The sequence below is a fragment of the Mytilus galloprovincialis genome, chromosome 3 (assembly GCF_965363235.1).
Source record: "Mytilus galloprovincialis chromosome 3, xbMytGall1.hap1.1, whole genome shotgun sequence".
In the NCBI taxonomy this organism is placed as follows: Eukaryota; Metazoa; Mollusca; class Bivalvia; order Mytilida; family Mytilidae; genus Mytilus; species Mytilus galloprovincialis.
In genome coordinates, this window is record NC_134840.1 from 3,025,486 (window position 1) to 3,040,010 (window position 14,525).

The following is a 14,525-nucleotide window of genomic DNA, read 5'->3' on the forward strand; positions in this document are numbered from 1 at the left end:
ATATAGCACACTAAAGTGCAAATACATTCATATTTTGTACAACCTTTCACATCTACGCACATCATCTTTTCACAAGTCCAATATATACATATAATGTGTTGTTTGCATGCATGCTTTCTAAATATACTATTGTTTTAAATTTTTCATGGTATATAAGACTTTATACTAAGTTTGATTAACTTGTGTCTTATTCCTTTTGCGTATGTCAGCAAATAAAATGTGTTTGAACTATTAAAATAACAACATTAAAGAGCTGCGCTAAAAGCGCATGATACGACCGTTGCCTTTTAGCTTGTCTTTATGCTTTAAATGATTTCTTTTGTACATTAATTAGGCAGTTAGTTTTCTCATTTGAATTGTTTTTCATTTCTCGCAAGGGATCTTTCATCAATAGATATAAACAATTCACAAAAGTTTCATAAAATTGTGTAAAAGCGTTTATGAGTGATTGTCCGAAAACTGGAAAATCCCCCCTTTTTTAAGCATAAAAATTCTTAACACGGAAACGTAAAATCTAAAATTTATAAAAATCAAAAAAGGAGCATACGTCAAAAGATATAAAACAAGTTTCATAAAAGTTGGTGGATGCTTTTTTAGTTATTGTCCGAAGTGTGGACGACGGACGGACAGACGGACAGACTGACAATGGTATACTATAATACGTCTCGTCTTAGACGAGCTTAGACGGGCGTATAAAAACGAATAGTCCTTTTTGAAACATACTTTTAAATTTGTTGAAAAATTAAAAATATAAGAAGAATGTGTCCATATGACACAAATGAACCTGTTTTCTATTTCTGTATATAATGACTCAGTGACTGGTTCCCGGTTTAAGATATGGTATTTTGATAGGCAGATAATCGCCTTATAAAACTACAAGCAAAGTCAGTCGATGTAAATGTTTAATGGTATATAACATGGTGATGTGTACAATCTATAAAATTATAAAACTATATGAATATATAACATGGTGATGTACAATCTATAAAACTAAAAATATAAATATATATGTAGTAGCCTTCTTTGTCATAATTTTTATTTAGGGGGTGGATTGTAATTGGCCTGTGGATAAGCTGTTTGTGGATACCCTTGTTGTCCAACTGAGGCACCCTGTGGCTGTAGCACTGTTCCATTAGTGTTTGCTCTGCGCCCTGTAAGACAGATATATATATATATAAATGTCTTGACATGTATTAGTTATCTTAATTTTTCTCATTGCATTGTTTTTCGATAAAGTGGTGGTTTCGTTGCTTGAATTTGTTTGTACATTTATTTTGATTACTACTGTCCAAGATCTGAAACTTGCGACAGATAGGTATGTGTGAAATAGTTTCAAAGCCAAAATCAATAAACGAAATCGTATTGTAAAAATATCATGTCAAAAGGATATTTATGAATTTGAAATATGCAAATATTAAAAAATAGTTTACGGCGACGATCGTCCTAAAATATGAGGAATCCCGCTTGATGAGAGCATCTACAAGGATGTGCGGGAAGTCGGTAGAACATCAAGTCCGGTTATCTTTGTAAGGAAGCCAAACGATCCAAAGATCTGTGTGAAGAAGAACTCTTTAAATAAAACTCGTAAACAAATCAGTGAATAGTTGAAAAAATAGACTACTTGTTTCCTTTATATGTTCTTTGTCATCTAGCATTCTCCCTTTAGTGTCGGTAGGTCAAATAAATGAAATATTCCCCTTTAGTCTCTGTAGCTCAAATGAATGAAATATTCCCCCTTTAGTCTCTGTAGCTCAAATGAATGAAATATTCCCCCTTTAGTGTCGGTAGGTCAAATGAATGAAATATTCCCGGCCCTTTAGTCTCTGTAGCTCGAATGAATGAATTATTCCTCCTTTTAGTGTCGGTTACTCGAATGAATGAAATATTCCCCCTTTAGTGTCGGTAGGTCAAATGAATGAAATATTCCCCCTTTAGTCTCTGTAGCTCAAATGAATGTAATATTTCCCCTTTAGTGTCGGTAGGTCAAATGAATGAAATATTCTCTATTTAGTGTCGGCAACTCGAATGAATGAAATATTCCCCCTTTTAGTGTCGGTAGGTCAAAAGAATGAAATATTCCCCCTTATGAATGAATTATTCCCCCTTTAGTGTCGGTAGGTCAAATGAATGAAATATTCCCCATTTAGTGTCGGTAACACGAATTAATGAAATATTCACCCTTTAGTGTCGGTAGGTCAAATGAATGAAATATTCCCCCTTTAGTGTCAGTTATTCGAATGATTGAAATATTCCCCCTTTAGTGTCGGTAGGTCAAATGAATGAAATATTCCCCTTTTAAGTGTCGGTAGGTCAAATGAATTAAATATTCCCCCTTTAGTGTCGGTAGGTCAAATGAATGAAATATTCCCCCTTTTAGTGTCGGTAGGTCAAATGAATGAAATATTCCTCCTTTAGTGTCGATAGGTCAAATGAATGAATTATTCCCCCTTTAGTGTCGGTAGGTCAAATGAATGAAATATTCCCCATTTAGTGTCGGTAACTCGAATTAATGAAATATTCCCCTTTAGTGTCGGTAGCTCAAATGAATGAAATATTCCCCCTTTAGTCTCTGTAGCTCAAATGTATGAAATATTTGAACAAACAACTAAATATTATTGCTATCAAAACGAAGAAACACGTTTATAAGTACGTATTGTTGTAGTTTCTGGCGATTTGTATACCTTCAGCAAAAGTTTTGCAAATATAAAAAGATAATTTACCTCTCTTGCAGCAGCACACACAGATCACAGCAACAAAAACTCCAAAGCCAACCAAGCAACCTATTGCTATACCAACAATGACTCTGTAATAAAAATAAAATCAAATTAATTATGGTACTCATAATATTGAGTCATTATACGATGATTTTTTTCTTATTACCGTATCACCATGGTGATACGGTCTGATTAGTCAGAGGCTAAACGTCAGGTTCGGGTAAATCTGTTAACGGTATTTCTGTTATTTCATTGGTTATAAATACTATCTAATGGCTGCTTCGTGGCTGTTTCCGGAATGATTATGGGGGAAATGAAGGTCATTTTAACGTCTGATTGGCTATTAATGAGTGGCATGCATTATATGTTCAACGCGTCCGTAAGTGGGGTCGGATTGAAATCATGATACTAGGTTATAGGTACATATTATGATAAAGTGTTCATTTGCTATAGTGATTAGTTATGATGATAACTCACCACAAACTGTCAATTTGGTACAGATTATATAATCATGTGACAATGTGATGATTTAATCTTGAAATTATGTTGCCAATTTGGTAAGAAACTGTACATTTATGTATTATTGCTATTCTCTAAAAATAGAACAGTAATGTGTATAATTTACACTTTAAACTGCGTATTAAAACGGTTAAATGATTGAGATACTTTTGTGTTAGATTTCTTCGTATAAAGCTTAGATTTTAAATAGTTAATACACAAAACGTATCCTCTATGTATAAAAATAATAACCATTTATTTTTCATTGCGTGGACATATTGATTAGAAAATATTAAAATCACGGAATTTACCGAAGATGTAATTTCGTTTCCAGCACTTTCATCGCTTCATTGATTTCTGGTGTAAATAAACAAACCCGACGATACTGATTTATAGAAGAATACAAAAATTACAAGGTGAGCAATATGGTTTCTTATGTGCAAAGAAGCCTACACCAAGCATCACTGTATTGTTATTGGCAAGGGTTTCAGTGCACTATAGGATACTATAGTGTCAGCTGTTGCAAATTATATAATTTAGCTTTTTACAATGCACAGCTCTATATATTTTGACAATGACCCCCAAGGCAATCATTTTATACGATCCTTCGAACCCAAAAAACTTGCAACACAGTGAACTCCCAAAAAGATGTTTGCATGTGGGGTAGACAGTTTGATGATCTTTGATGTACTCGTACATGATGATTTATTCTTTGGAGTTGTCAGGAGGCTGATTTAGAAGGGGGCCAGGGGGCTTGCCATCCTTTTCTGGGAAATTTTGTGGGCCTGCACTTATGAAAATTTCTGGATACGCCACTGGTTGTTGGACCATAATAATCCCAGTATGGACACAGTGGTGATCAGCAGTCATTATAATCAAGAAGATGTGGTATGATTGCCAATGAGACAACTGTCTACAAGAGACCAAAATAACACAGACATTAACAACTATAGGTCACCGTACAGCCTTCAACAATGATCAAAGCCTATACAACACAGTCAGCTATAAAAGGCCCTGATATGACATGTATAACAATTCAAACCAGAAAACCAAGGCCTTATTTATAGACAAAAATGAAGGAAAAACAAATATGTAACACATAAACAAACGACAACCACTGAATTACAGGCTCCTGACTTTGGACAGAAACATACATAAATAATGTGGCGGGGTAAAACATGTTAGCGCGATTCCGATCCTCCCCCTAACCTTGGACAGTGGTACATGTATAACAGTACAACATAAGAACAAACTATAAAAATCAGTCAAAAAAGGCTTAGCTCATCAGATTGCCCATTGATATATCAAAAGCACTGAAAACTTCATTTGATATGTCTGATTTCAATTTGTTCACATCATCAGGTCTTACACTTAGTATATTTTTTCGTGATGAACATTACTATTTGGTTGATTATGTAGGAAATCACTGAAGCATGACTGGAGAAGTCGCCCCCTCCCCCAGCCCCCTTATTGTCCCAGCTGACCTGAGAATCTGTCCCATTTTAACCATTAACGTCATACAACAATTACTTTTCCATTTTGGCATCATATATTTTGTATTAAAACATCAAAATTTTACATGGAATATATGTGATGTACATGCATGTACAGTTTGTAATGGCAGACATATACATATTGTAGCAATAAGGTGTATCCAAAGCAAAATAATTAATAATAAATCAACTCAATGGATAGAAGCATACTGGTAAGTCAATTATTTTTTTTCACACAGCATCTGCATAGAGTGATGAGATATAAATCAGGAGATCAATCACTGGTTTTAGAAGTCAAGAATTTTTATATTTTACTTATTTGGGTAGATACATGTACATGTAACACAACATTTATCTTGACATAATACCTGTACGCTCAGTGTTCTTCATGAAAACTATCACACTGATTTTAAATCATTATAGGAAAGCACAGTGTATAAGCAAACATTTCAGGAGGCAAAGAGTCTATTATAGGCTGACTGCAATAGTCTGTATATTATCTGAAAAAGCTTACTTCTTGTCAACTTTCTTATTATTTCAAACATTTAAATAGATGTCTCCCAAATTTGGTGTATTTCTATTAGCTTTTTTTAAAGTCATTTTCATTTATTTTTTAACCCGGCCCAGAAATATGTTTAATATAGCTGATTTAGAGAAAGGCGACCTGGGTCACCTCTAACAAAGGCCATATTTATTGTCACTGCAAACATTTTACCTGTTCAACACCAAATGCTGTCAAGTTTGGGGCTCCTGGCCATGGCTCTTTTTTTTCATAATTCATCTTACATGTACATCTCCTTTGAATTGTTTGCTTATTTGTTCTATGGTCTATCTATGCATATCTATCTATATACCACATTTTCATGGTCCCACAAAAATGTTTAAAATGTATACATTTGACTTTTTTCTAGCTTCTCTCATGTGATAGCCATACCTTTTTGGTCACTATTTATGTGTTGCGTTTAAATATGAATTGTAACACTTTACAGTGACTGAACAGGTAAAACAAATACTTCTCAAGAAACAGAAAAAAGAAGACTACTTGGAACAGCACCAGACTACATGAATGTACATGTATGAATAAAAACTCAGATCGGAATAGCATGGAGGATATGATATGTCCTTGTGAATAAGCAAGGAAAGCTTTTAATAATAGTGCCTATTTTTTAATTTACTAGATTTTTCATTCATTATCTGTGCAAATTTCAACATAATTTGTCATAAATCCTTATCTAACTTTACTCAAACTTTCAGTGGTGGATCCAGAAATTTTCATAAGCGGGAGCCCACTGACTGCCTAAGAAGGGGCCAACTCCAGTCATGCTTCAGTGATTCCCTATAAAAACAACAAAATTTTTCCTAAAAAAGGGGTGGCCCAGGCCCCTCGAAAAACCCTCTAACTCCACCTCTGACTTTAGTTTAATATGACAAGTGTTTCATTCACCAAAATACTGGTGCGTTTCTGTGATAAATATGCACAATTTTATAAATGAGAGGGGAAAGAAGATCCACATGTGGTGTACCTGCACATGACAATTGCAAACTGCCCCATTTATCTTATCACAACCAATCAACTGATCATGCTGATACTGACATTACCAGAGAGTACACATCAAATGAAAAATCACAAATAACTGATACATATTATCAGATATTACAGAATTAAATATGTTTTAAATTTATTACAAAAAAATGTGTTCTCAATCTTGTAGATAGATATTACTGGATCTCATATACATGTAAGTACCAAAGACAACTGTCTATCCAAGTCACAATTTATAAAAGTTAACTATTAAAGGTTGTAGTTTGGTCTTCAACGCAAAGCTTGGTTCACACCAAACAGCAATTTTATATAGTCCATATCAATCATGACAATGGCCTTTGGGGTTAAACATGTTTTCGTAGTTAAATAATATTGCCATGGAACTTTTTTCATGAGAGTGTTATGATCTATAGAGTATTACTTCCTGTTTGGAGGAATAGTGAAATAGAAGTCAATACGTTCTTGCTCAATTCTATGTCGCTTTGAAGGTGTCATGATTGTAATCCTCAGCTAAAGCAATGTGTTACTGTAATTTGAATTTCAAAATGACTGAGCGACGTTTTTCGAAGCACTGGTCAACTCCACCATAGCGAATCACATGACTTTGACAATCAGTAAATTCCAGCGAAAAATATCTTTATAAGTAAAGAATTGTCGGATAAAAATTAAATAATAGAGTACACAGGAAATGGCAAAGTTCACATTGTCGCGTATGATTAATCATTTAAAAAAAAACGTGCAAAGGGGGGGGGGGCGTACACACTTTACGTCCCCCTCTGGATCTGCCATTGCCTTCTGTTGTTGTCCATTTTGTCAAGTAGTAATCCTCAAAAGTATGTGTAGGTTATATGCTATTTTTATCAAGTTGATTATAGACACAGAATACATTTTATTATAATATCATTCCCCATTTTCATTCTCAATTTTATTAAGTCTCCTTCCATTATAACACGGGTCCACCAATAATACAACAAAAATGACAAATTAGTAGAAAAAAAAGCGCTATGTTTTCATATTGCTTGAAGTGCAATATTCCAATAAAAATAAACTACTCACAAACCACTGATCTCAATATAATCAGCTAAAATACGGCAAGCTTTTTAGAAAAGCTATTACTTGTTTGATATTATTCTCTTATGAAACACTCTGCTCTGTGTTATATAGAGAGAAAAACCAATGAAGTAATTTAAAATCGATATTTTAAAACTTTTTACTAATTTGAAATTAAGTAAAAAAAACTAAACACAAACAGACACAACGTTTTCAACTAAAATATGGTGGCCATTTCCCCTTTTCGTGTTTTTGCATTTTCTCCTTTCACTATCCCAACGCGAAATCAGGAAATCGAGAAAGCGAGAAAGCGAAATCGGGATTTTCAGAAATCGGGAAATTGAGAAATCGGGAAATCGAGAAATCGGGAAATCGAGAAATCGAGAAAGAGAAAACGCGAAATCGAGAAATTTCGTGTTTATGCGTTTTTGCTTTCTTGCTTCTTCGATTTTTCGATTTCCTGATTTCTTGATATCCTTATTTTTCGATTTCCCTATTTTCCAGATTTCCCGATTTCTCAATTTCTAGATTTTGCTTTCCCGATTTCTCAATTTCCTGATTTCGCGTTTGCAAAATGAAAGGAGAAAACACGAGAACGCGAAAAGGCGAAATGGCGGCATCCATACTTAAATATTTAATCAATTCAGGTTTTCGCAATACATAGCTGATTTGAAAGTAAGAATGAATGCTCTCCTTATCGTCTTTCAGAAAACAACATACAAAACATGTTAAATATGAAACTATCTGAGGTCGCACACCACAGTGTTGGGTGTGTAGTTTCGCATTTTTCCCCATCGTGGATATTTCAAATATGAGACCTAACCTATGGATAGCTGAAGATCAAAAGAGTCTTCATAGTGGGTTTATAGGAACATCAAGATTGTGGACTGTATGTATTATAGGCTGGTTCGGCAATTATTGTAAGGTTTTCCCCAAAAAGGTATCACTCAAAGGCATTGACCATTTAGTTAAGACCAAATTTAAGGGGAATATGTGACATATTTCTAACCCTTTTTGCAATATGTTATGGTAAATAAATGCAAAGTGTTGATACCCAATAAACGGAATTATATTTAACTATTTTAACTTTTGAAAATCAAATCTATGGAAGATACTGATTACATATGCACCTATATGACACGAACTGTTGGTTTAAAGTATTAAAAAGTCAGAAATAGAAGATGATTAACCATTTTGTGGTCGCATTTCAATTCTATTTTCTTACTATGGAGTGCTACATGAACCCTCAACACATTTTCGGATAAATTTGTCATTCTAATTTCAAGCTTGTCAGTTGATGAATGCTTTACACCTTTTACAATTTCACAATCACAGTGCAAAACTGCCTTCACAATCACAGTGCAAAACCGCCTTCACAATCACAGTGCGAAACCGCCTTCACAATCACAGTGCAAAACCGCCTTCACAATCACAGTGCAAAACTGCCTTCACAATCACAGTGCAAAACCGCCCTTCACCATCACAGTGCAAAACCGCCTTCACAATCACAGTGCAAAACCACCCTTCACAACCACATTGCAAAACCGCCCTTCACAATCACAGTGCAAAACCGCCTTCACAATCACAGTGCAAAACCGCCCTTCACAATCACAGTGCAAAACCGCCCTTCACAATCACAGTGCAAAACCGCCTTCACGATCACAGTGCAAAACCGCCCTTATCTTTTATAAAACAGCATCAGAATCACAGTACAAAACCGCCTTCACAATCACAGTGCAAAACCGCCCTTATCTTTTATAAAACAGCATCAGAATCACAGTACAAAACCGCCTTCACAATCACAGTGCAAAACCGCCTTAACAATCACAGTGCAAAAGCGCCCTTCACAATCACAGTGCAAAACCGCCCTTATCTTTATAAAACAGCATCATAATCACAGTACAAAACCGCCTTCACAATCACAGTGCAAAACCGCCTTCACAATCACAGTGCAAAACCGCCCTTCACAATCACAGTACAAAACCGCCCTTATCTTTTATAAAACAGCATCAGAATCACAGTACAAAACCGCCCTTATCTTTTAAAAAACAGCATCAGAATCACAGTACAAAATGGTCTGCATCTTTTATGGAACAACATCAAAATTACATTATATTTTGAAGGACAAAAATAAACCATGTAGTCATTGCAGAACAGCATTCAAAACAGATTATTACTTAATGCTGAAATAATTCTATATAGGACAGTATTGGGAATGTGTGCATAAAAGAGAATCTGCCACAGTACTGAGGAATGTAGTCGTCCGTGTACATGTTCAGACGATATGTGTTTTTTAAGCTTCAAAGAGCGCAATAGGAAACAGGCAGAAGAATTCAGGATTGTCCTTTAAGTAAGGTTACATATAATTCTGAATTACTAGTTTTTAAATAGTTTTCTATGTTTTTAAAACCTCACCACCTAAGCTTCAGGACACAGAAACTCACCCGATACTGAGACAGGTTGCGGTCCCTGTACATACATATCCATCTGGACAACACCATATTGTTCCGCTACAGTGATGGTATCCAGATAAACAGGAATAATCTGACCCTATATAAAAAGTGAACGTTAATGGCGTTATTTAAAGACTATGTACAACGCCCTTACTACCTGTATTTGCAATTTTATTTGTTTATTTCTAGTTTCGACAACAATTCTTGTGGTCAGCAAAAGACAAAATAAAAAAAGTAACTGTATTGTTTGTTAAGCCTAAGATACTTCAAATCGTACATTAAAGACGCAGTGTGTGGCCTTTGTGTTTTTGCGTCGTTGTGTTGCTATCTCATTGGTGTAAAGCCTACAACACCTTTTATCTATTATAATACATGTGTATTTTAAAATTACAGAGGTCACAAACAATACAATATCAGTACCTCAATGTTGAAATAATGATTCACGCGTCATAAAGATATACTTATCAATTCTTGTTATGAAAAATAATAAAAAAGATACTTTAAATAAACTATAAAACAATGCGATAAAGTTAATAATCAGTTTTGTAGTGCCGTATTTGTTCATATTTATTTTATATTGTCAAAAAAATGAAAGAATCTCTATTTACCTTTGATATTTGATATACACTGAAAAAGAATCACAAGTATCACACTTATCAATGTTATCAACTTCATGGTGTATTTTTACCAGTAATAAAACGTTCTTTTAAGTTTGATGATATTTATGTAAAATGGTAGAATATTTCAAAATTATGTCGAAGGTTTCGAAATTGACCAAGCCTTCCGTCACGTGATTTTGTTTATCGTCATTTGATAAAACTTATCAATTTACAATTTCAATTACGAAATCTTTACTGTGTATCCTATTTATCTTTTATCAGTAAAGTTTTACATGTTGTAAGAGTTCATAAATATGTGTTAATGTATTATTTACATAGTGTGTTAGTGACCTAATACGATATAGACGGGGTAGGTAAATTTCATATGGAGTGAGGGCGAAGCTCGATCCCATATATCTTTATTTGTTGAATTAATACCAGAGTTGTCTCATTTGCATTCATGCCGTAGACCACGTCTTCTTACTTTTGTAATAAAGTGTTCAAGTGTTCAATTTGAAGAACCTCCTTACATTAGTCTGCACAAAAAAAAAACTAATGTCAGCAATAACAATTTGATATCATCAACCTTGATATAACAATAATAAATAGAACTTTCGATGCACTTAAATAATCAAATAGTGCGAAAGTCCACTCCACTACACTACTAACCGTGTATTGAAATAAGCCTCCGCCTCCCTACTAACCTAATATGGAATATGCACGGTCTCCACGCGGGCGCTTTCAACCAATCATATTCCTAGAAATGTATAGGAGGTAAGATAAATAAATATATTTCATCTCAACTGTATTCCAGCAATTTTGATAATGTCTATCGCAAATTGTTGTTCTTCCCTCAGCGGGATTCGAATCCCTGCTTCTGTGAGATCATGGCAACACAGCCTGCAGTTTGTCAAGCGACCAAGGTCATTCGATCACCGAGACGTCATCTATATATATGTTACAGGCATTTTTTTTAAATTTACGCATTTGTAAGATGCCTGAAATTTAAGACATTTTCTAAAAGGCCTGCAAGATTTAGTCACTTTGCATAATGACTATTTTTGCGAGGCATTTTACAATATGTCTGGAAAAAAATGGAAAACAACACGTTTTATAATTTATTGCGTTCGAAGCGCTTTTCTGGATTTACCTTCATCAGGAACGCTCAAAGCCAAACATTTGAAATCCGAAGATGTATAATTACCGAAAATCGTTGAAGAGCTTTATGTCAAAAATACCTAAAATAAATAGCCAAATTCATCTAAAGCCAACTTTGCCTGAGGGAGTTGAAACCTTAGTTTCATAATAATTTCAAAATTTATAAACAGACAATTTTAGTAAAGTTTGTTAAATCATGTCAGTACCGAAGCACTGACTACTGAGCTGATGATACCCTCGGGGACTGATAGTCCACCAGCAGAGGTATCGACCCAGTGATGAAAAAAATGGAAAACAACACGTTTTATAATTTATTGCGTTCGAAGCGCTTTTCTGGATTTACTTTCATCAGGAACGCTCAAAGCCAAACATTTGAAATCCGAAGATGTATAAGTACCGAAAATCGTTGAAGAGCTTGGAAAATATATAAGGCATTTTACAAAATTTCTGAAATCATTTAAATATAGAAAGAAATGTTAAAAAACAATTGAAAGCTCTAGACACCGGAGCAGTTATATATGCTAATTACCGAATTAAAAAAAGAGTTTAGATAATCAAAAATAAGAACTGTTGCGCAATATTTGTCCGGATTTTTTGCAAATAAATTGTTTAGCGTAAACTATCTTGTTTTAGCCCTTTAACCACAGTTGGAGAAACCTGGAACATGGCAATTTTATCTCTTTCATTGTGTTTACTGATAAAACAATTAACTTTCGAAAACATTGAGTTTTTGTAATGACACACACGTCACACATGAATATCTTTTTCATTTGTTTCCAAAGTACATTATCATGATAAGTTTGATTTGTATCTTTTAGCTTATAGCATTTTACGGGCTGAAGCAGACTTTCCCATGATGGGTGATACATCTATAGTAGGACACACTTATCCTGCCACAGTACTGTTACTTGTATTTTTCTTGGTGGATTTAACCAGATTTTAAGCAGTCAGCTACTGTCTTATTGAGGCAGTGAAGATTAAGATAATCTTATATTTGCATCACAACAAAACACGGCATTGCATGACAAAACCCATGTTATAGAGGTTATTTGTTTAGATGTGGATGTATAAATTCTCATTATTTTGAAAAAAGAACATTGCCATATGTTAGCAAAGTGCAACACTCTCTGTACGTTAAGAACTCGTTCTGCCGGTGGAATGTTCTGTCCCTATTCAAAATATCTTCATATTAAATACAAGCGGTAGTCGAAAGTCATGTCCCTTATCCAGGTCAATACACTGCAGAGATAACCCATATGAATTCTAATCAAATTGTTCTCGATTTAAAAATGCATGACATATTTGCGACTGAAGGTAAACAAACAGCAATCAGTCAATTAAAAACAAACTTTTTTATCTGCTTCATTTCCCTGTTTTGAATTAGATTATCAAAAAATTCGTGTGTAAAATTTTGTTCTATTGATAGACCAATTTGTCCTTCAACCATTTTTACAAAAAAAATCATAAATTTACTACTTGTATCAGAAATATAGAGTGAGTACATACTTAACGTAGTTTCACTCAAAATAACAAATCCTATGACAAACAAATCTTATCAGTATCTGTTTTTTGGAGGATATATTAATTCTACTGAATCAAAACTATTCTTTTTGCAAGATGTTTTGTTCTACTTGTGCCATATGCATCTTTATACAAAGTGCCTGAAATTGAACCGGCAAATTAATAAAATTTGTTTCAAAATTTCAGACATTTTACAAAACGACTAGGTATTTTAAATTATTTTGTATAATGCTTGTTTAGTTTAGGCATTTTTGTTAAATTGCTTGAAAATTCAGTTATTTTACAAAATGTCTAGATTTAGAAAATACCTGTAGCCCATATATACATGATTGTTGGGATCTTATTTGGATTAATTATATGCAAATTATATATATATTACCGTCGCAAACTGGAATCCACGAACGAACCCTCTTCCTCTGAAAACTCTTCTTATCACTTTTCATGTCACCTCATTGTACCAACATACCTCAGGATGACCATGGGAATTCAATCGTTTAATGAAATATGGGACTCACGCAACACTTTAAATACCACCTACCGAATGTCCAGCTGCTAATTCTGGCTCTGAAATGCATATCATCTTTTTATCAAGTATTTTGTTTTCTGTTTGGTATTAAATCAATAATGAAGATATTATGACGAAAAAAGTTTTGTATGGTACTTGAACTAAAGTGTGTATTCTTGTGGTTGTGTTATGTTGTTGGGTGTCTAAGTTTCACTCGTACACGGAACTACAAATGCCAAGTATACTCTTTAACAGGGTTACCCTTGAAATCTACTGGTAGCGCGATTAAGGGAATCCTGGTCACATAAATAAATAAATGGATCCTGGTGTAGTCTGAACGATGTCTTGTAAGTTAACATAAACACGAAGTCGAAAAAAAGTTCAATACTGTATTACTAAAATCACACGACTATAACAATGTTACAAGTATAACACAATGTACATTAAGATAAATGCTTACTGTAATGTTTACTATAGTAACAATTTTTTTTAAAGTTAATAGAAACAAATAAAATGACATTTTTCTTCTCAATTAGGAAGTGTTTTATTTTAAAAACACCATTTGCATAAGTTTTAAATTTATCTTAAATACAGGCGGTTGAAATATAACAAAAGAATCGAAGCTCTTTGTTAGAGAAGGCGATAAATGCTTACTGTAATGTTTACTATAGTAACAATTTTTTTTAAAGTTAATAGAAACAAATAAAATGACATTTTTCTTCTCAATTAGGAAGTGTTTTATTTTAAAAACACCATTTGCATAAGTTTTAAATTTATCTATTGCATAGTTAAGTAGAACAGTTAGATATCAAGTCGACAACATGGTACATCTATCAAGTTGGATGACGAAATTAAATACATTTCTTATTTTGTACTGTGATACCACTGTGACACTCCCAGGTTAGGGGGAGGGTTGGGATCCCGCTAACATGTTTAACCCCGCCACATTATTTATGTATGTGCCTGTCCCAAGTTAGGAGCCTGTAATTCA

At 33.9% G+C, this 14,525-nt stretch overlaps 1 protein-coding gene across 1 annotated transcript; it reads right to left on the minus strand.

The window, feature by feature from the left end:
- Window positions 1–888: 888 nt before the first annotated feature.
- On the minus strand, window positions 889–10,542 carry LOC143066952 (uncharacterized). Its single transcript, XM_076239823.1, has 4 exons — window positions 10,360–10,542; window positions 9,743–9,848; window positions 2,721–2,803; window positions 889–1,151 (listed from the first exon to the last, which is right to left on the minus strand). Exons 1-4 carry the CDS (start codon window positions 10,424–10,426, stop codon window positions 1,036–1,038), a joined length of 372 nt encoding a protein of 123 aa, XP_076095938.1. The 5' UTR covers window positions 10,427–10,542; the 3' UTR covers window positions 889–1,035.
- Window positions 10,543–14,525: the final 3,983 nt, after the last annotated feature.

Coding starts and splice junctions, on each gene's coding strand:
- LOC143066952 (XM_076239823.1), bottom strand. CDS start 10,426: ATGAAGTTGATAACATTGATAAGTGTGATACTTGTGATTCTTTTTCAG. Junction 2,804..9,742: donor GCAACCTGTCTCAGTATCGG/GTGAGTTTCTGT, acceptor TTTTTATTACAG/AGTCATTGTTGGTATAGCAA. Junction 1,152..2,720: donor TGTGTGCTGCTGCAAGAGAG/GTAAATTATCTT, acceptor TCTGTCTTACAG/GGCGCAGAGCAAACACTAAT.